This window comes from Gigantopelta aegis, chromosome 8 (assembly GCF_016097555.1).
Source record: "Gigantopelta aegis isolate Gae_Host chromosome 8, Gae_host_genome, whole genome shotgun sequence".
NCBI lineage: Eukaryota > Metazoa > Mollusca > Gastropoda > Neomphalida > Peltospiridae > Gigantopelta > Gigantopelta aegis.
Genome location: NC_054706.1, coordinates 15,155,738 through 15,179,007, shown reverse-complemented (window position 1 = coordinate 15,179,007; position 23,270 = coordinate 15,155,738). Strand labels below are relative to the sequence as shown.

The window sequence follows — 23,270 nt, the reverse complement described above, 5'->3', positions numbered from 1 at the left end:
CGATATGAAGGAGATGGGGCCAATATGAAAGAGATGGGGCCAATATGAAGGAGATGGAGATGATATGAAGGAGATGGGAATGATATGAAGGAGATGGAATATGAAGGATATAGGAATGATATGAAGGATATGGGAACGGATGATATGATGGAGATGGTGCTCAGACATATTCTGAAATGTCACCAAAAGATAAGACTTCACTGATATAGTTGTTTAGATATAAAAACCCATTAGCATATTTAACTTTTGATCTCTGTAGAAGTTCTGGGATATTTATCATCAATCCATGACATTTCAAAATCAAAGTAAACATGCAACCCTCTACAGAAATTGTACTCAGTGTTATTTCACAGAGAGACATTTATGTAGTCTTATGGACATTTAAAATAAAATACTGTTTAAACTGCATCCCTTATTTTAACAAAGCAGCATAGAATGGCAAGTAAATTTGAAATTCTAACATGACGCAACATTGAAAAAGGTAATTCAGTATGTAACCTGTTATCTGTTCCTGTCAGTAATACTTACAAATGCAATGTGTGGCATCAGCTGAAGGTGTCATTATTCCTGGACATGACAGGCAGACTGATTGTCCAGTTGCATTTTGGTACTTTCCTTCTGTACTACAGTCAACACAACTGTTGTTCACATCCACAAACTTGGTACCAGCTTTGCATTTTTCTGAAATGGAGAAAAATCCATCAAGATTTAAAGCAACAGAGTTGTACTACAGGGCTGTACATGGGGATGGGGGTTGGGTGGGATGGAGAGGATTATGGCAAGCAGCAACCCCATCAGAAAAATAAGTAAAGTATAATTTTTTTTTTTTAAATGCTCGTTTTTGTCTGGCTGGAAAAGTTTCTATGCTACTGTGTCCTGATTAAGTTGGGGTTTTTTTACTCTTCCTCTTATTATTTTCTTCAAGTAGAAGTATTACGTAACTGTTAAAAAGACTGTCTAGAGTTCCCGGTCATTGTTAAGATGTTGCCAACTAATAAGAGCCTTTTTAACAACTAGAATTACATATTAAATACTTTTCCTTGTTTCAAATATCAATGTCTTTATATTCAATGCATTTCTGATCATCCTAATGGTTGTAGCAGTCAAACGTATTTTATTTCCTAATACATATTTTATTTGTACCTACAAATCTGAATGACAAAATCATAATACGAGATCAGAGTCGAATGGGCATTTATAAAATAGTGGTTGATTCCATGAATCTATCTACTGCCTCTTCAGTAGGAGGCAGCCACTCCTGAGGAGATCCTTTAGTGGAGATCCTTGCACTGCCACTCCCAGACCAGTTTACTAAATCAAAATTAGCACTAGACAGAGCTCAATGGAATAAGTACAGTTGTGATGACATCCACTCAGAACAGTGGTATCAGGTGTTCGCGAAAGGTTAGCATATATGCTGCCCCACGGGTGGCACCCATCATGTGTACTGCCACTTTTAGGTGTCACTTCATCTAAAATGATGAAAAAATAATAAATGTGCAGAGATGAAAAGTTCAAAATATGGAATAGCATCAGCCATCATTTTCGTCACTGATGCATCGTATTTAGTAGATACAGCCTCCAACTGTCTACCATAAAATGGATGGGTGGGCAGGCAGGCATTGGTTTATCTTAAATATTAACATTACACATTGATAATAAGCTAATATTAACCAATTTGGGAACAAGCTTACAAATGCATTTATTTATAACAGGGTTGTCAACATGTGCACATTAGATTGTAAAATATCTAATATTCAGTCAGGAGTATTTATTATTTGTAATTCAATACTGGGTGACAATTTATTAAAGAGGCGGTGATAAATCGATGCCTGGCTACCTATTAATGACATCCCTGAATATGTACAAAGTTAAGAATATCTATGCATTGTTTTTGCATATAAATATTTTGTTTTTCAATTATATCAACTGCCTTTTACCAAGCATCTGACAATACAGAAGCAGTTTTTCTTCTATGAATTTAGTTTTTGACAAGTTGAAATTATGCTCTTTATGCTGAATGGACTAAATAGCCAACTAATAGTTTGAAGCAGCATTTTCAAATCAACGGTATATCCACAATACATTGTATTGGGTGGTGTCAAATGTCTATGGAAAAATCATGTTATTTCATTCATGTAAAACCACAGTGTAAGGTGTAAGAAGGGGAAAAGTATGCAGCTAATACTTACCACATTCAGTGTTATTTACCAGCACTGATCCTCTGGTACAGGTAACTCTTGATGTCAGATTAAGAACACCATCAAAATAAATTCCATTGTTTTCCTGAAACATCAAAAGTCTGTGTTACAGCTTACATTAAGACATGCAGATATAGCACATCTTACTAAAATTATTATTTATGAAGCTAAACATAGATATATTATAGAATCCCCCCCCCCCCCCCCCCCGCATATTCAACTACATAGAAGTTGAGTCGGCTTATACATCATACCAACCTTTTCGTACAAGATATTGTGGGGCAAACTAAGGGGTCAGTTTAACCACAGCGATATATGGTATATACAATGAAACCCTGCTATTGCGACCATGGTCTTAATAGTGAGGTGGTCCTAATACCAAATTACCAACATTATCATTCAAAATAATGATTGTTTGGTAAATATTGATTGTGAATTTTACATCCCAACCTCCTTGTCAGTTGTCGTCAGTAATGTGTAAACTGAGGTGATGATGGTTTATTAAAATGCAAGAATAATCAAGTGTCAACCCTGCTTATGTTATTTGTGACCTTGGACCCATTCTTTTTCTTAATTATTATACAATAGAGATTGACGACTGTCGGGACAAATGACACCCTCCCGATGTTTTAGGACATTGACTGCCCCAAAGGTAATACAAACACGTGCAGTCTGTCTCACTTGACTGACTGAAGCTAAATGTTGCAATTGTTATCAGTTTCTGTGAAAAATATAGGGGAAAACTAAGGGGGTATAGCATTTGTTTTCATTAAGTCAAAAACCATGTTACACTGAGTAACTGTTACTTTTCAACATTATTGTGTGCAAGTTATACAATAAAATGACTGTGTGCCGGGGTACCTTCCAGAATTAACTACTAATTCCTAGTTTGAAGTAAATATTGTCTTTGAATTTTACGTCCCAACCTCCTATTTTAGTTGTCATCAGTTTGTGCAAACTGCAATTAACTTTAATACCATACAATGGAAAACTAGGCAAGAGTTTACCAAATTATTTATTGTTTGAGCTTATGTGACGTGACAAGTAAATGCTGTGGTACGCATTTGTGGGATCCAAATGACTATCTGGGAAACGACACCCTCCCGATCTGGACTTTACTGGTCCAGTAATCATTAAAAGCATGTGTGGTCTTAATCACTTGGGTAGTTTTAGCTATAAAATAATAAGGAAATATTCTGTTATTTAAAATATTGGTCTTTATAGTGGGGTGGTCTTAGCACCAGGGTGGTCGTTAGGTCGTTAGGTCGTGTTTTACTGTATATGCATGTATATATTTTTTATTTACATATAATGCACAATGACTGTAAGGTAGTGATATCAGGGCCCCAACTCTGACACTACCAAATGTTTTTGGGGTTAATAAACTTTGAAAAAACAAAATGAATTAATTCTTGTCTACCATAAATTGATTCAGTGATTGAAGAAATAATTTGGGATGTAACACTCAGAATTAATCTAGTTCTTTAAAAATAATAACCAAGTTAATAACAAGAAATAGCAATTTGGCTGTCAGCTAAAAATTAAACTAGGATGTATTAATGACATGCAATATTAGCGTACCAATTCCACAGTGTCCGGTTGAGCATCCACACCAAAGGCATCAGCAAATACCCCTACAGCTGAACGTCTATCGGTTCCGTTTGTTAGAACTTCACTACAATCAGTAAAATGAAAAAAAAAATTAAGCTCAATTTAACATCACTAAAGCACATTGATTTTATTGACATCGCTATTGGATGTCAAGTGTTTGATAATTCTGACATATTATAGTAACCGACATTATAAGATAAGAATCCATTACATGCGGCCATGTGGGATAAAAAAAAAGTACACTTGAGGTGGTGGTGTACTTCTTCTGTCCCACATGATTGTATATCATGGATTCTTTTTTCTCACAGTTTGCACGTGCATCACACGTGCGTGGGGTGTCATTCTCGATTTTGACAATTTCCAGGAAGGTCAATTAATCACTGTGGAACATTATTTCTGTCAATCTTTTTCATTCTGTTGATCATACAGTTGTTATTGTTTTGTTTTTAGTCATTTTTATTGTTTGAATTTTTGATTTACTGATGATAAATTTCATTTCTGACCCCAATCGTCCTTCAAGATCTTTGATGGTCATAAAACCTACTGTAATACTGAACTACCGGTTGTAATCTTTGCCCAATTAATTCACTATTATCATATAACCATTCCCCACAGCTAATATACATGTACCTTGCAATTTTGGCAGTTGTAAATTCTTCTTAGAGTTCCCTTAATTTTTTTGAAGAGAATATTTATAAATTCATCATTTGGTTTGAATAAACTGGATTCTTATATAATAATAATAATAATAATAATAAATTCTTTATTTCAAGAGGTAAACTCTGCATCATTTTGCTAATCTCCACTGAGCCCCTCTAACAATAACAACAAAAACCCCAACAAGAATAGGCCTCGTTATAATAGCTGTCTACCCTGTTATGAGTGACCCTTGGGGTAATAAATATTTATTACCCCAAGGGTCACTCATAACAGGGAAAATATTCTGCATTGTACTAACGAACAATACTATTGGACAATTTGACGCTTACAAACCAATGACCTTGTCGGTACTAAATATGATGTCATCATGATTTGGCAAACACTCAAAATGACGTCATGTAGTTTGAAGAGTTTGCGTTTACGGCTCTCTGTTTTTGGTGTTAAAATTATTTATGAATGTGATTAAATTACAAAGTTATAGCAATTATCAGAACAGTACGCAAAGTGGTTTACATCGTTTCTATACAGGTTGGCCTTCGTGCATGTGCGTCGAAAATAAAGGCTTTTAGAGAAAAAATAGCTGAAGTAATAAATAAAATAAACTCGGTACCAGTTACATGTATTATCAAATTTATGTCCCTCGAGAAATAATTTTCATTTGTCACTCGCTAACTGAAAATTATTTCACTCGGGACATAAATTTGGTAATAACTGATAACTCGTTTATTATCCACTATATATACACTCAGATATGTCACTTTTATAATTTCACATTTTCTATTAGACTAGTTTTGAATATTGCATATTGGACATCGGACAATTCAATAAAAATCTTAGTCATGGCTAACTCCATAATTGCATACATGACATGACAAAAAAAATTGTTGCAATGTCTAATGTGAAATCATTTATCATTATTTCAATAATTTTGTACATGAAAAACAGTGTATCTATTGAATTTGACACCTGTCAAGTTCAGCTTCATCAGCTTCTCCTAAAATAGTTAAAACTGATCTCCATTGGAGTGATCTCAAGGAATCAGTGAGGATGTGAGAACAATTAACAGAGTTATCTTTCTTTATTGTCAGCTTTCACACAGGGAACATTTTGTTTTCAAAATCTTGATTAGCAATATATTTAGTCAAATGAAATTGATTACCAATTACTGTTTTAAAAGTTTTAAAATTGTGTTGCAATCTCTGAAACATTTCAAAGGACATATTCTGTTTTAGTATTAGGTAACTTCATTGCAAACGAAAGCAAACAAATGAATATTTGTTTAGCACATTCAAAATATGGCTAACATAGAAAATGGTTTATTTAACAATGAACTGAACACATTTTATTTATAGTTATATGGCATCGGGATGGCTAACATATTCAAGCATATGTGTGCACACATTAGCCAATCATACATGGTAGTATGTACTGCTAGGGGGAATTAACAAAACCAAAAAAAACCTTCAGCAAGTCAGTTAAATTTGTTTTTTCAGGAATTTAATTAAGCTCATGCAATCACTTTCTTAAAAGATGGTCTTATATTAACTAAGTTTTATTTTTTGCTTAACCACATCACTAGAGCTCATTGATTTATTAAATCACTGTCTACTGATGTCAAACACATGGTCATTTTGACACAGTCATATAGAAGTAACCCGCTACATTTTTTTCCATTAGTAGCAAGGTATCCTTTAAAGGCACCATCCGACAGACAGGATAAAACATACCACTGCCTTTGATAGACTAGTCATGGTGCACTGGCTGGAACGAGAAATAGCCCAATGGGGCCACTGATGGGGATCGATCTCACACTAACCGTGCATCAAGCAAGTGCTGTACCACTGGGCTACGTCCTGCCCATCAAAACAGGGAATAGCATCAGCCATCATTTTCATCTGGCTGGAACAGAAATAGCCCAATGGGCCCACCAACTGGGATCGATCTCTAACTGACCATGCATCAAGCAAGTGCTGTACCACTGGGTTACATTCGATTGCCGACATCAAAACAGCCCTGCAGGCTATGCGACCAACGCTCACTAAGCAGACAAAAATAAGCAATGGGTTTCAAAATGGGTCTGATCTGAACACTCATTTGATTCAACAACTTCTGTTGGTGACGTGAATGAAATATCAAAAAAACCCACCCCACTAATTCTTGTATTTTCATCTGGCTGGAATTTGAAAAGCCAAATGGCTGACTTTCTAAATGGGAACGGCTAACTTCTGTAAATGTTTACAACGAACTACTGCTATAACGAACTGATGTTCTTGGTCCCTTGCAGTTCGTTATAAGAGTACTTTACTGTATAATAATAATAATAAATTCTTTATTTTATTTACTGGGATCGATCCCTAACTGACCACGCATCAAGCACTGGGCTACATCCTACCCCTCAAAATAGGGAATATAGTGGGGTGCCCGGACACTCGGTCATTTCAAATTGATGCAAAAGTTTCATTTTCAGTACTAATTTGAAGGTAATGGTCTATGGAACAATTTTGGTCCGAGTGTCAAGCACTCAGATAACAAACAAAAAATTTGTGCCCATTTTTCAAAATGGCGGCCATCGAAAATTGTGAATTACAATATTTTTTAAAAAAGACTAATAATTTTCATGCAATGTCTATGTAATGTAACTTTTATTGCTATACTAAAGCTAGTATTGTGTATGGAATCAACTGGAATTGAAACATTGATGCTTCGAATATTCTGGTATGCCAAATATCAAAGATGGCTGCCAATTCCGGTTTTTCTTCGCATTATGTCTCATTACTTCTGTCCTATTGAACCTAGAAGGGTGATTCTGGTGTCTATATCTAGGATTTCATGTATGGGTAATTGAATAAAAATAAACTAGGCATGATTGGAGCATATCTTATATGTTATTTCACGCCAATGAAGCAATAAATACCAAATGTAATGATGCAAATCGGCTATTTTGATAACTTTCCTGTTGAACTTTTTTTGTCTTTTTATCAGGGCCGTGTAATACAGCTCGTTGGCTAGACATGGTTTGTCTTTTTAAAAAAGCAAACCGAAGAAAACCCACCATTATTTGACCACGTTTTCTTTCCAGCTTTCAGATATCATGGATGGCTGAGAAGCTGAAATGGGAGTTGTCATTGCAGTGCAAATAAATATAAAAATAACCTTCATGAACCCAACATTTTTGTGCATCAAGAAGGCAGTTATTTTTAAAACAATCGGCGTTTCTCGTCCATACCAATTGATCATGCACATGAGCAAGCCAACAAAAGAGTAAAAGGAGTTGGCGGCATGATTGGTCTCACAGAGAACCCTGACATGCTGGAACGCTGGATCATGACTGGTCCCGAAATCAGCCGAGTCGTTGAGGACTTTACTGGTGCAAACGACAACGATGATGATGAAGAACTCCCTCATCATGAGGAAGGATGTGCATCTCAGGACCGATTTCAACACCATGCTAAAGACCTGCTGGAGGTGTTGCTGAGCAAGGGGAATCCTTTTGAGGAGGACAGTGAAGATCTGGTTACGTTAGACAACAAGGTGTGTGAGTCTGCGGCTGCTGCCGTATCTGTCCATATGGTCGAGTCTATCGGACAAGAGCAGTACAACAACTTCAGGGAGAGTGTGCTTGACTCAAATGACACACTTCTGACAGCACCGATCACGCGAAACAACTTACTGTTGTTCCATGAGAAGAAAACGCAGAAGAAGACAGCAATTAAGCAAAAAATGCAGCACTTCAAACATCACGCAGAGCTCTATGGTCAAGCTTTTGTTGCACTAGACAGCCGAGGGGGAGATTTGAAGGAGTTTTTTCGTCATGAATCTTCACCATACCCACCTGCATTGTCATCAGAAGGGTCACTAAACTCTTGCACCAAGTCAGATCTGTTGGTATACATCATGGCGGCCGGTACAAGTAGCGCCATTTCTGTCGATGAGGATCTATTTGCACCAGGTTTTTACGACTTTATAATTATTGACAGTGGAGTACTGATACACTCACTTCCTGGTACAACTGTCCAAGGCAAGACCTTTGATTCATATTTCGACAAGGTATTCTGCCCAAGAGTTCACCATGACTTGAAACGGTCGACAAGAGTAGACATTGTCTGGGACCAGTATCGTGCACTGACAATCAAAGAAGGCTCATGGGGAAAACGAGGAACAGGCACCCGGCAACGCGTATCTGGTACTGCCAAAATCCCAGGAAATTGGCAGAAGTTTCTGGCGAACATTGATAACAAGAAGGAACTGTTCTCATTCCTGTCCCAAAAGATCACAGAAGGACAATTCCCAGACGACAAGGATGTCTACATTACTGCAGGTGATCAAGTCCACCATGTTGGAAACGGTCCACCAATGGATCAGTGCAACCATGAGGAAGCTGATACTCGTGTCATAGTACATCTCCTCCACGCCCTCCAAACATAGTCACTTGGAATGGTTCATATTGGAGACACAGATGTTGTCGTAATCCTTCTGAGTAATTTCCATCACATCAAGGCTCTGAATCCAGCCACAGAAATTTGGATCTCCTTCAAAGCGCGAAAGATAACCAGAACTATCGCCACAAACCTTGGTACGACCACATGCAAAGCCATGGCCCTCTTTCACGCATTCACAGGATCAGACAGTACGTCTTCCTTCAAGTTCAAGGGTAAACGATATTGCTGCAAATTGATGCACGAAGTGCCATCCATGATGGAGGAATAACTATTGTTGAAACTGCATTCCAAATATCGCCAAGGCTGATAGAAGTGGCAACAAACTTTGTCTGTAGGCTGTACTCCACTGAGTCAAATGAGGACAATGATGTTGACCTCGTCCGATTGAGGGTGTTCTCACAGAAGACTAGGGACGTGGAGATAATTCCCCCAACGAGTGATGCTTTGTATCAACATCTCAAAAGGAGTGTCTTCCAAGCAAGCATCTGGACAACAGCTCAAAAGTCCATGATGCCTGTCAACAACCCCACTAATCATGGATGGAAGGAAGAGGACGGCAAGCTGCTTCCCATTTGGATCTCGCTGCCCCTCGCCAAGGATGTATTCCAGCTGGATGTGAAGTGCACTTGCACAAGTACCTGCTCTTGGTGCAAGTGCGTGAGGGCAAAGTTGAAATTATCCCATACTACCTCCTTGCTTTCAATAGACTCCCCCATCCCGACACACCTGTCATAATAAAGATCTGTAAAAAGTAGCTGATGGGGGGGGGGGGGGGGGGGGGGGGGAGAGAGAGAGAGAGAGGAGGTGATCCCCATCACAATGTTTATCGATCACAGTATGGATTTATTTTAGGGGGTGGGGGGCTAAAAACTAAATATTACAGGGTAGGCTACCACTCACATCTCATACATATATATATATATATATATATATATGCTGCTAAATAATAATATAATTATAATTTCAATTAAATAATAAAATAAATAATTTAAAAAAAATAAAGTCAATAAAAATTGTATTTAAAAAAAATCATAATTATTGTTAATTTGTTGTTATTATAGTAATACAGACACACATATGGCAGTTGCTGTCGGTGCTGTTGTTCCAGCTAGCCATGCTGTATTCATGCTGTACGTCTCACACCCACCCACCACCACTTTTTTTTTTTTTTTACCAGATTGTGTGAAAATAGGCACAAAAACCAAATTAAAATGAATTGATATTACTATAACAGATTGTGCCCCCCCCCCCCCCCCCACCCCCTTCCTTTCAGGTATCATTACTTCTGGTCTATTATTTATTAAGATTGATTGATTTTTTTATTTTTTTTTAAATATGAATTTTCACACATAATAATAAAAATGTTAGTTTTTTTGTTAAATCACAAGGAAGAAAAATAAAGTAAGCTGGTGTATCACTCCCATCCCTGGTCCTCACAAATCCATTTATAGAAACTACAAAAAAAAAAAAAATCGGGGGAGGTGGGGGGGGGACGACGACGAATTCTTCGTGATGGGATCATCACAATTTTTTTTTTTTAAATACTCACACCTTTAGGTAACGTTATCTATATTCGCTAGAAAAAATATGAGCTTTGGTATTATTAAAAAAAAAAAAAAAAAAAAAAAAAATGGTGATGCCATATGCAGAGTAATAATTTATAATGCTTAATAGACAGAAGGCCACAAAGGTGCTAGATTAGTACATAATTATGATAATAATAATAATAATAATAATAATAATTATTATTATTTTTATTATTATTATTATAAGTCTGTGTCGTCTTAAAAGACGAACGAAGGTTAAAAGCGATAATATGATTGGTCGGTTCCTGAACAGTCATACCTGGGATTTGATTGGCTTAGAGATAACAACAGGAAAAAACGCGCCATTTGCAGTTTGCCAATAATAATAAATAATGACAAAACATTGTGTATTTTGCACTATGAATTGGTTTTAAGATCATTTTGATTGAGCAGAAACAATCACAGTTTATTACCGAATACTTGGCTATGGCGGAAAATTAAGAACTTCGATCAAGTTTCGGATGTCCTACTATTTTCGTCACGTTTGGAAGGGAAAAAAGGTAAACATGATTTTACTATTTTCTTACTTATTCTAGACAACTTTAATATATAGGCCTACGTTGACATCTTTAACTGTATTTGTTCTAATATTGTGTGATGTTTGATGACAATCAAACGAATGTAACGTGTTCTACATGATGCAACATTGGGTCATGACACAGAAAATTTCCAAAATGGCCGATCAAGGCATATTTTTCGGGGGCAATTTAAATACACATAGATCACATTGACATCATAAATAATTACATTTAAATGCAAAATAAATATTTTAAGATGCCAAATTGATGCATTTATTACAGAAAAAGTGTTGTTATTTCACCGATGGGTACAGATTTTTACAACGATAGTAATGCTTTTTGGGGGTGATTTAGGTCACATGACCAGTTTCACGTACTCTGAGATAGGTCAGCAGTCTTTGTTTACAAATTAATTTAGTTTTAATTTGTTTAATTTATTTAAAGTATCACAAGTAGCAGTCATTTTTCATTTCACTTAGTAATATATATTGTTTTTGGGTACCATATGTTTCGTCCCCAAACCAGTTCGCCCCCAGTCAGTTCACCCCCAACTATGAGGGTTCGCCCCCTCCCCTAATATTATGTTAGGTAATAAAAATGATTTTGGCTTAGGTAATTGGTTGTTTGGCAAGTCTTCCTTATTCCCCCCCCCCCACCCCCCCCCCCCCCCCCCCCCCCCCCCCCCCCCCCCCCCCCCCCCCCCACCCCAACAAATTATAAAAATATTTGTTAGAATCAATGTATGGTTAGAGATAGTTATTGATCTTTTTTTTAAGCTTATAAAACATTTTGTTTTATAATTTTAAGCAACATAATGTGTACCGGTATATTTCATAATCCTTTCTGATGATCAGGCTTGGGATCACAACGTCATGCATTCATATTTTTTTCGTACATGTATACAAAATTAATTATTTGAAAGTAAAATTTGGTTTGGGCTACAATAAACCTCAATTGTTTAGGGTACCAGACGTTTTTATCCCCCAAATCGGATGTCAGTTCGCCCTCGCGTGCTTAACCAGTTCGCCCCCACAAAGGTACCGGTTCAACCCCATAAAGATTTATATGTATTAATTAATTAATTAAACTGGTGATTATGTCAAATGTGCCCGGACTGACTCGGGATCCAACCAAATTGTGGAAAGACAACAATCCCTCCCCTCTAAGAAAAGAAACACACACACACACACACACACACACACACACACACACACACACACACACGGTTTAACATGCCTCTAAAGAAAAATACAGTAATTGTTTAAAAGTAACAAATAATTGGGATATGGGGGCGAACAGGTACATGGAGGGAACAGGCCAAACTGGGGACAAAAGGTCATGGATTCATTGTCTATACAAAAAGTAAGTTTGTTTTCTTTAAAGACACCACCAGAGCACATTGATTTATTAATCATTGGCTATTGGATGTCAAACAGGTAATTTTGACATATAATTTTTGAGAGGGAACATGCTAAAAATTAATTAGTAGCAATGTATTTTCATCTATGCACCATCCCACAACAGGATACCACTTACCAAGATGAAATACATACGAAATCGTGCAACAATTGCCAATCGATGCATACTTATTGTTTGCTGAGAATATATATAAAATTAAAATATTTATACCATTATATTTTGTGTTACCTGTTTACTCCTCTGTTCACTTCACCCCCCAACTGTCGGTATGGATGCCCCCAAATATTTACAACACATCTTTGGTTGCATTTTGTATTTATATTATAAAAATTGTTTTATATTACTTTGACTGGGGTGAAATGAGGATGAAATGGACATTTACTTTGATTACAAGAAACACAAGTTATATATATATATATATTTTTTTTTTTCTCAGAAAAATCGTCAGCGCATTCTAGTCATCATATTATGGAAATATTTGTGACTGGTATGTATTTAGCAAACAATAATCTTGTTTTAAGATGCATGACTTGATGCATAAGTTAAGAGGTGGTCGTTCAGTGTTACAAGCCATTATACATAATTATTCAAAAATGTTTGATTATACCAGATCACTTGAAAACAACTTTAACATGTGTTATCAGGTTAGTAGGAAATGCAATCTCTGCATGATGGTTGGTTGGTAATTTTTAAAACATCTATTTCAGGATAATAACTTTTACACTTTCCTTAACATTAGATTTTTTTTTTTTTTTCAATTCTTCCTTGTCCGCCCATATTCTTGAGTGAGCATCTTGAATTAAACATTTTAATAATAAAAAAAGTAACTTTCAGTTTACATTTGAACAGCATCTGACATCACATGTATGGTCACTGACAAGCATGCAGGGCTTTTTCTCGTTCTAACCAGTGCACCACAACTGGACAAAGACTGTGGTATGTGCTTTCCTGTCTGTGGTAAAGTGCATATAAAAGACCCTTTGCTGCATTAGAAAAGCTGTAGCTGACTACGAGTCAGAATTACCAAATGTTTGACATCCAATAGCCGATGATTAATTAATCATTAATTAAGCGAGAAGAAACCTGCTACAATTTTCCATTAGTAGCAAGGGATCTTTTATATGCACTATCCCACATACAGGATAGCACATACCACAGCCTTCGATATACCAGTCATGGAACAAGAAAGCCCTAAGGGTCCATCGACAGGGATCGATCATGGGTCAACCGTGCATCAATCGAGCGCTTTACCCCTATAGCTTGAAAGGAGTTGCATGCAGTTCTATGATGTACATGTATAGAGGCACTGATTTTCCGCGATCGCGGAATCGCGGAAATACCTATCTGAAACGGAATTCCCGATTTTTTTCCAAAACTTTATTTAACTTTAGCGCATTTGATTAATTAAAATTTATTTTTTCGAACTAGAAACTATGGACACCAACATCTGCCTGTGCTATGCTACGACACTAGTACCTTTGTATGTTACGTCAAATGTTTAATGTAGAGTATCTAGACGTTTTACCAGTCATGTTTTCTTTGCTTATTCCCGACGATTTAACGGGAAAAACCGAACATTGTGAGCTAAAATTGTCCGACATTTACTCAAGTGAAAGATATATTATGTTATGTTTGCTTATTAATTTTTAACATTTGCGGCATTGCCATATTTCCGATCTCACAAAGGAATGCCATAATTGCATATTGTATGCCAGGCTTTGTTCAAAATAAATTATACAAGGGTAGTGGTTTATAGTGTGATCGTTTGTAATTATTTTCCCGATCATATCGTAAAGAAAACCGAAGTCTGTCTCGTGGCGTATTCGTGGTTAAATTTAAACCAAAAATAAATACAAACTACTGACATGTTTTGCCTCATTGCATATTTATTTATTTTATACCAGCAATTAATTGCTGTGTGTGTGTGTGTGTGTGTGTGTGTGTGAAACAAACACAGAATTTGTTTAATACTGAAACGGAAAAACCCGGAATTTGTAACATTATGAAACGGAAAAGGGAAAAATCTGAAACGGAAAATCAGTGCCTCTACATGTAGTTGACATGTACAAACTAATACATGTAGACAAATGTATGTTGTTGTTTTTTTTAATTTCATTATTTCCCTCCCAGTCCAACACCCTTTATCTTTTTGTAATAGTTTATATTTTGTAGGCCTGAAAATTGGTACAGATTCTTTAGATTCAAATATATATCATGTATTTTATTTTTTTATTTCTTCATAATTAAAATTAAAGGTCAACATTGAATATTTCAAAGTCTGTTTTATCCTTGAGATTTGATTGATACCAGGTAAAAAAGTAAACTTGAAAATTTAACTGAAAATTAGTTTGTTTTCTCTTGAAATTTTGATTCCCCACACCTGAAACTTGGTACGCTATGATTCTCTAGGGTAGTCTTTTTAAAACTAACACAGAAAGAACTAAATGTTTACATTAATATAAACAATAGCTAATTACATAGCAGATCTATCCATACTACATTTGTTTTTCAGAATCCCATCTGAATGTTGGATGACATATATCAAGATGACACTGAACAGGACATAACTGAGGAAAATGGATGTGAGATAATCCAATCTAACAGTTGGAAATAAATATATATAGTATTTATAAAATATTTGTTTGCATATACTGTTCAGATATATTAGTGAGTCAGAATGAAACATCACTTTGTTTGTTAAGACTATTGTGCTTCAATTTTTATGTTTTGTGGACAGCTAGTTTACAGATAGGGTGTGTAAGCGGTGGCATTAATACAGCAATTGCCCGAGAATATTGAAATTTGGCCTCCAAGGACAGATTGCTGCCTATTTTCATTTGTTAAATGATTAGTTCATCACCAACTGCTGGATGTAAAAAATTAAATTGATAATTAATTCTGACCCATAGTCTCAAGTGGAAGCTCTCTACATGTTTCAAAAGCAGCAAGTCATCTTTTTTATTACCCATATGGGCTAAAATATACGGGGTAATATTTTTTCAATCTCTGCACAGTGTGCAGATTGCTTCTACAGCCACTGATTGGCTGGCTTAAAAATCACGACGTTTGGTTGGTTGCTTGCCATGGCCGTAACTTCACTTTCATTCATATAATGTTTCCATTCATGAGTCAGATTACACATACGTTATACGATCTACACAGATTTACAAAAAAAAATGGACTCATTTGTTTCGTAAACATGAAATGGTATATTTTCATAAGCAGCGGCTTTAGTAATATATAAAAATAACTATTTTCAAATGCAAATACAGTTGTATTATTTTGTACTGTAAACATTTGGCTGTAAAAAGAACGTCGTTAATGCTATGACGTCACTTACATTATGTCATGTAATGCGCGTAAGATTATATGATGTAATGGCTGATGGCTTTGTTGTAGACTGCAGAGGAATTTTTACATTAAAAATCAGTTAAAATTGACAATGGGTAATAAAGAGAATAACCAACTCGCTACGAGGAGTTACGAATTATCTGTCCCTCGTGAATGAATGTTGTAAAACCCTCGCCAAAGGCTCGGGTTTACAACATTCATTCACTCGGGACAGATAATTCGTAATTCCTCGTAGCTCGTTAGTTATTCTCTAAATATGATCAGGACAGAACATACCACAGCCTTTGATATTCACTTATACTTCACTTATACAGCGTTTTTGTAAAATATCAGTGAATCACTTATACTTCACCTATACTTTACTTATACAGCAGTTTCTGTGAAATATCAGTGAATCACTTATACTTCACTTATATTTCACTTATAAGTCACATATATATCTAATACTTCTGTTAAATATAAGCGAATGACTTACACTTCACTTATATATATGGTTAACACTTCACCTATATGTCACATACACTTTGTATAACTACTATAAGTGATACCTCATTTGCATACAAAATCCTAATCGTTTACTTATAAGTCACTTATACTTGAAAAGTATTAACGACTTATACTTCACTTATAAGTGAAAAATATAAGTCATTTCGGTAAGGGGTAGTACAGTTAAAAGATAAATAAAATTAGAGATAAAACATTTCCGATTTGCGTCATTATTTATGGTATTTATTGACTCATTGATGTGAAATATCATATATATATCATATAATCATGTTTATTTTATTTTTTATTCAATTACCCAGACATGAAAACCTAGGTATAGACACCAAAATCACCATTCTAGGTTCAATATGACAGACGTTATGAGGCTTAATGCGGAAAAACCCCCCGAAATTGGCAGCCATCTTTGAGTTCTTGCATACCAGAATATTCAAAACATCAATATTTCAACTCCAGTTCCTTCTTCACACAATATTAGCTTTAGAATAGCAATAAAAGTTATATTACACAGAAACTGTGTAAAAATTATGAGCTTTATAAAAATAAAATTGTAAGTCACGATTTTCGATGGCGGCCATGTTGGAAAATGGGCAAAAACAAGAAAAATTGTTAATCTGTGTGCTTGACACTTGCACCAAAATTGTTCTATACTCCCTTAACTTCAAATTAGTAGTAAAAACGAAACTTTTGCATCAATTTGAAATGAAATGAAAAAAATACCCATGCACGGCCCCCCACTAATAGCATCAGCCATCATTTTTGTCTGGCTGGAACGAGAAATAGCCCAATGGGCCCACCAACTGGGATCGATCCCTAACCGACCACGCATCAAGCAAGTGCTGTACCACTGGGCTACATCCTGCCCATCAAAACAGGGAATAGCATCAGCCATCATTTTTGTCTGGCTGGAACAAGAAATAGCCCAATGGGCCCACCAACTGGGATCGATCCATGACCGACCACGCATCAAGCAAGTGCTGTACCACTGGGTTACATCCTGCCCCTTTATGGTAAATAAGTGACTGTGTTTTGACTAAACTGTTTTCTAAAATTGAGCTTTCTTTAAGATAAACAACAATCCCCAAGTTGGTGTTATCAGGCTACTGTATGTGATGGAAAGAATAAACAAACAAAAAAGCGAGAGCATATTTTACATATTGAGGGCAGACAACCAGAACTGAGCCGAATTCACTAAACTCTCTCAACTTTGTGATCTCGCAGTGCAATGCTAAAAAACTTGCAAACAGGATGCTTTGTTGTCTAGCAGAGCATTAGAGACCCCGGGTCTTTACAAAACAAGAGTAAATCACCATTTCACTTCTTTTTTGACATGTAATTTTAAAATTTTATTACTGTATTTTTTTTTTTTTTGCAGAAGGTGGTGAGGGGTGGACAAACATATAATGGGAGAGAATGAATAAGTGAATGAATGAATGAATGAATGTTTAATGATACCTCCAACCAAACATTATAATAGGAGTGATGCCAAGCTATATCATTATAATTACACAGCTTTATTGTTGGGATTTTTATGCATTTTTAAAATGTTAAGACTTGGGGTTTTTTTTAAAACCCATAACTCTGGATTTTGTCAGTCAGTTCGAGTGGTCAGCTCGTTTCAGTATATTACTATTAACTTACGGCACATCATCAACAATTGCCTCAAGGTCATTGGAAGCTTGTTTAAGTATATTACTATTAACTTGCGGCACATCATCAACATCAACAATTGCCTCAACATCACTGGAAGCTTGTTTAAGTATATTACTATTAACTTACGGCACATCTTCAACATCAACAATTGCCTCAAGGTTATTGGAAGCTGTTTCTGTATATTACTATTAACTTTTCACATCTTCAACATCAACAATTGCCTCAACATCACTGGAAGCTTGGTTTAGTATATTACTATTAATTTACCGCACATCATTAACATCAACAATTGCTTCAAGGTTATTGGAAGCTTGTTTCTGTATATAGAGAATAACTAGCTAGTGACATCGGATATCTGCTTTATCCTGGGAAAGTAAGAATGGGAAATTCCGCGAGGTTCTACCGAGCGGAATTTCTCATTCGGCCTGAACAGGATAAAGCAGATATCCGACGTCACTAACTAGTTATTATCTTTATCCTGCCTCAATAAAAATGGGGAAGCTTGTTTTATTTCAGTATATTACTAAATGAGCAATAACTTACGGCACGTCATATGAGTGATGTCAACATCAACAATTGCCTCAAGGTCAATGGAAGCTTGTTTTAGTATATTACTATTAACTTACGGCACATCATCAACATCAACAATTGCCTCAAGGTCATTGGAAGCTTGTTTTAGTATATTACTATTAACTTACGGCACATCATCAACATCAACAATTGCCTCAAGTTCAAGTTCATTGGAATCTCGTTTTCGACGCCTGCCAATCGGACACGAAGGAATAGATGTGAATGTCACTCGAACACGGTCACATTTTTCATTCCAACTGCTGCAGATTCTTATCGTAATTCTCAGAATAAAAGACTCCAAAACACCTTTCAACTGTCCAGGATTACCACAGTTTGTCACTTTAAACCTTAACTTCAGCTGAATATTGACACGCACATTAGGTTTCGGTGTCTCTGAAATTATATATTAAAAAACATGATTATACTGCAAACAACAGTAGCCTAACAAGAGAAATGAAAGTTTAACAAAATCTCAGCACACTGTTTTAAGCAGCTGTTAAGTATCAGGTAATTGTCGTTCTTTCAGTAGTTCAGCAAGGTATATTATGATATTAATTCCAGTAAGGTATATCATAATACTATTAATCTAGTAAGCTGTATTATATTATGATAGTAATACAGTAATTTATATCTTTATAATACAAACACATGTAATTATATTAATATTATAATAATATTAATCCCGTAAGGTATATTATACATAGATGAGAATGTCCCATCCAAAAACATCCTGAAAATTACAGCGGCTTTAATCCCCCTAAGTTTATAAAATTGTTTAAAGGACATAGTGTTTAGCAGGTTATAAATAATACTACAAGGCAGTCAAGACTCCCTAGGGGGTACAGGGCATGCTCCTCCAGACATTTTTGAAAATATAATGGCCTAAAAGACAATTTCCTGGCATCTGAGTAAAAATATTAATCCTTTTGAACAATTTTCAGTTTAGATTATTTTAAGGCTTTTTTGGTTAATGTTTTGGGGGTTTTTAGCGGCGGACGCTGGTTAAAAAACACCAGCGACAAATGGCACACCATGGTGCCCAGATTATATCTTTAAAATGTGCATGGCACAGGTTTTTTGTTGACTTCGGCTATTAAAAAACTGTCATAATATGTCCACGTTAAATAATATATATGTATGTGAAATACATTGTCCGACATAATGAATGACTTTGCGATTTAAGACAGATTGTATTTTGCACCAAATACTGAACTATGTTGTATGTAGTGTTATTAATTGCTTGTTAAAAATGTGTACCAGGAAAAACATTTTTCTACAACTTTTTTTGTTTATTTTACTTCAAGTCTTTGGCTGTAGGCTACGGCTAAATGTTACATTAAAAAGAAAAAACAAATCATTTGTTAATTTTCGGAAGTATTTTTCATTCTTGATTTTGTATTATTCAATATTATGTTTAAATGATGCAGATGTAACAGTGGCTGTCTTTTTGGAATTTGCAAACAGGTATTAATATGCTGGTTATGTGAGGGCACACTGACCGGTGTACGCTGCTTTTGTCCAAACAAATATGTACATTTACACTGCTCACAGATCTCGCGGGAACAAAATGGACCAATGGTGATGAAGATAACATATGTGGATAACATAACCGCGACCATGTTGGAATCGCTGAAATGGTGGTTGATTTAAAACCCGGACTACTGGGTAAGTATAAAAATCCAGATTGCTGGGTTGCTATAAACCCAGACTGCTGGGGGGAAACGTAGCAAATTTTGACAAAACCCGAAATAAAATTGGACAGCGTAAAAATCCGGAAATAAAATTGAATACCTTTTGAGTCCACACAGTTGCTAGCTCCTGTTGATATTGTTGTCTGCCGCTCAGGACATACCAAGCATTTATCTGATTCTTCCTTCACCCGATATTCTCCAAGCTTACATTCTACACACTTGCCATCAATGACACGACCATTATATTCCTTTCCAGATGGACAATCCACTGAAAAACATACCACATTTCTACTATAATTATAACTTTAGTACCAACATACATGTAGATCTTCAAATATAACCTAGAACAATTTCACAGCATCACATACACAGTGAAACCCCTCAAAACCAGACTTTCAGTTAACCGGAATTCCCTCAAAACCGGACGTTTTACACGGTCCTGTGATTTGCGTATCTTTTAACACTAAAATTTACCTCTCTAAACCGGAAACCCCTCTAAATTGAGCCGGATGGAATTATTCTGTCCCATTGTGTTCCTTTAATGCAAATTTTACCTCAGAAAACCAGACGGTCACAACGACGTCAATCATTACTTATACTTTGAAGACCCACTCAGCTGACAACGTGATTGCGTACGCAGAGCTAATTACATGTGCGCATTCTCCAGTGACACTATTGTGCAGTTGACAAATACCAAATAAGGGATTAATTAACAGCTTTGATGTTTTAATAACCAGAGGAAACACATGTACTCCCTTTATTCTGAGCTCGGTTGTTACAAAGTTAGATTAAGTTATAAATTTGATTGAGCTCCTTTTCATAGCCTACATGTACGTCTCACAATTACCGCAATGAACGGCAAAGCAACATTGTTCGAACCCTTTTTGTTGTTGTTGTTTTGTTTCTTATCTTTGCAAAATTTATTTAACAAAATAAAGAGAAACCAAGAGTAAAATTGTTTGGATTGGTTTGGTGGAAACTTTGTCAACAGTGTTTCATTTTAGTATTTACTTTGGACATGTCGGAAAGTCCAGCAAAACGCCGCCATGTTGAATTATCGCTTGATGATAAACTAAAAAAGATTTGAAAGTTTGAAAGTGTACCTGATTTTTTTTGGCAGTTTTATTAGTTATTATATCAGTAAAGAACACCAAGCAACCAGTGGTTTACCTCAATATTGAAACATCTGTAAACTGGATACCCCTCAAAAACAAACTTTTTCCTTGGTCCCATGGCTGTCCGGTTTTCACTGTATATATATTTTCTTTTTTGAAATGTCATTAAAGCAATTCAGAATAAGTTGAACATTCAGTCAGTTTTATGGGTGAAAGTAATGGTGCATAGTAAGAAACGTGATTTAATTTGCAATATTGTCAAAGGAAGAATCACCTTTTTCCAGTGGGGAAGGGAAGTATTAAAAACTTGAGAGAAAAAAAGTTAAGTGGGCATAATAAATGTAAGACTGTATTTTAGAGCTCAAAAATGGCTTTTCACAAGACAATATTGTATTTTAAAGATTTTTCAATTGTCTCTAAGCATTCAGTTATCAGACCTTTATAATCTTAGTGCTCATACAAAATTCCATGTCTCTATATATACATTATTTCTTGGGATACAAGAACTTCAAATATAGCATGAAAATTACAGTGGCCATTTTCAAGGTAAATTTTACACACACTATGGTTAGCAAAATGACCATTACTTAAAAAAAATAAAAAAAAAAATACTTGGAATACAGATCCCAAATTTCGGATTTATTCATATGGATGATTGAGAAATATTTCATACAAACTTCAAGTGAATCTGAGACAGACGTGCAGCATGGGCAATATTTGTTGATTGAGATGGACTGACCCATTAATCAAGTGGTATCCGATATATATTGTAATATATAGAACAAGGATCATGCCAAATGTGCGGCATGTGCCATTCAATTTTTATTTTAAATATTTATAAAATGTTGAAGGGCCCGAAAAGCAAGATAAGCAGAGCATCAGCATGTTCTCAGCTGAAAGCATGTCATATTTGTCTGACACCATATATAAGCTGATTATTTATGGATTCATTGGAAACATTACAAAACCCCCCAAAAACAAACCCCAAGATCTACGGTTATTACGAGTGATCACAATTTAATAGACTTGAGGAATTCATTTTAAATGTTGACCACAAAGGAAAAGAAAACAGGATTTTTCATCTAATTTACAACAGACCTGCAGCAAGAAGGTGCATCTTATATTAGGTCTGTGGACTAAAGGTATGTTAACAGTCTTCCCAGAGATCAGTAAAAGCTGGTCTTGGCTGTAGGTTTCGGATTTGTGTATCAGTACAAACTCCAAAACAGAGCAACTGTACATCCATGCAGTGTTTCAGGAATTTACTAAAAACCAACAAAATTATTGTAAACAACAAGAATTTGGCAGAATTAAATGCCTTGTCTACCATAAACTTATTTGTTGTCACTGACAGTTGCATCCCTAGATATTCATTGCTATATGCATTTTTTATGTATAATGTTTTTTGTTTTTTTTATTAAAACAAAAATGCAAGTAAAGTTTTAATTTGTGTTTTTTTTGTTTTTTTTTTTAATTGTTATGAACATCCATCAGTGGTATAAGTGAACTGGAATTAAGACATTTTTTGTTTGTTTCTATAAGTGAAATATAAGTGAACAATTAGTTTGGAGATAGTCCTTTTGCAAAGGAAATGATGTGTTCCAAATGAAACGAAGTCCAAAACATTTTCATGGTTATTTTTGAAAAATTCATAACTTCTCACAGGATTTATCGAATTCATTGGGAGCAGTGGCTAAACAACCAAACATACATGTAGCAGATTTAGATAGTATTTACGATAATTTAAAAAAAAAAAAAAAAAAAAATGTTGGGGTGAAAGTGAGGGGGTAGTATGGGATAATTACAAGATATATTGATACATATGTTTATATATGATTAAAACAGGATCATCGTGTAATTATCCCTACTACCTCCTACACTTCAATAGACTGCCCCAGGTGATCCCATTAGAATGTATCGATCACAGTATGGATTTATTTTAGAGGGGGGGG

At 35.5% G+C, this 23,270-nt stretch overlaps 2 protein-coding genes and 1 long non-coding RNA gene across 3 annotated transcripts in view; 2 read left to right on the top strand and 1 right to left on the bottom strand.

Annotated features, from left to right (window-relative positions):
- The window catches only part of LOC121379500, a 33,948-nt gene extending 12,697 nt beyond the window's left edge, over positions 1-21,251 (bottom strand). Inside the window, exons 1-6 of the mRNA XM_041508144.1 lie at positions 21,215-21,251; positions 20,304-20,471; positions 18,641-18,905; positions 3,783-3,876; positions 2,193-2,286; positions 529-681 (exon numbers count right to left, since the gene is read on the bottom strand). Coding sequence (XP_041364078.1) covers positions 529-681; positions 2,193-2,286; positions 3,783-3,876; positions 18,641-18,905; positions 20,304-20,471; positions 21,215-21,251 — 811 coding nt within the window. The remainder of the gene's footprint in view (positions 1-528; positions 682-2,192; positions 2,287-3,782; positions 3,877-18,640; positions 18,906-20,303; positions 20,472-21,214) is intronic.
- On the top strand, positions 10,673-15,064 carry LOC121378237. The gene is made up of 3 exons (XR_005958690.1): positions 10,673-10,997; positions 12,871-12,921; positions 14,947-15,064. It is a non-coding gene; the product is annotated as an uncharacterized LOC121378237 (long non-coding RNA).
- Positions 21,252-21,536: 285 nt separating the features above from the next.
- LOC121379499 (sushi, von Willebrand factor type A, EGF and pentraxin domain-containing protein 1-like) overlaps positions 21,537-23,270 on the top strand; it is a 7,735-nt gene continuing 6,001 nt past the window's right edge. The window contains exon 1 of the mRNA XM_041508143.1: positions 21,537-21,546. Coding sequence (XP_041364077.1) covers positions 21,537-21,546 — 10 coding nt within the window. The remainder of the gene's footprint in view (positions 21,547-23,270) is intronic.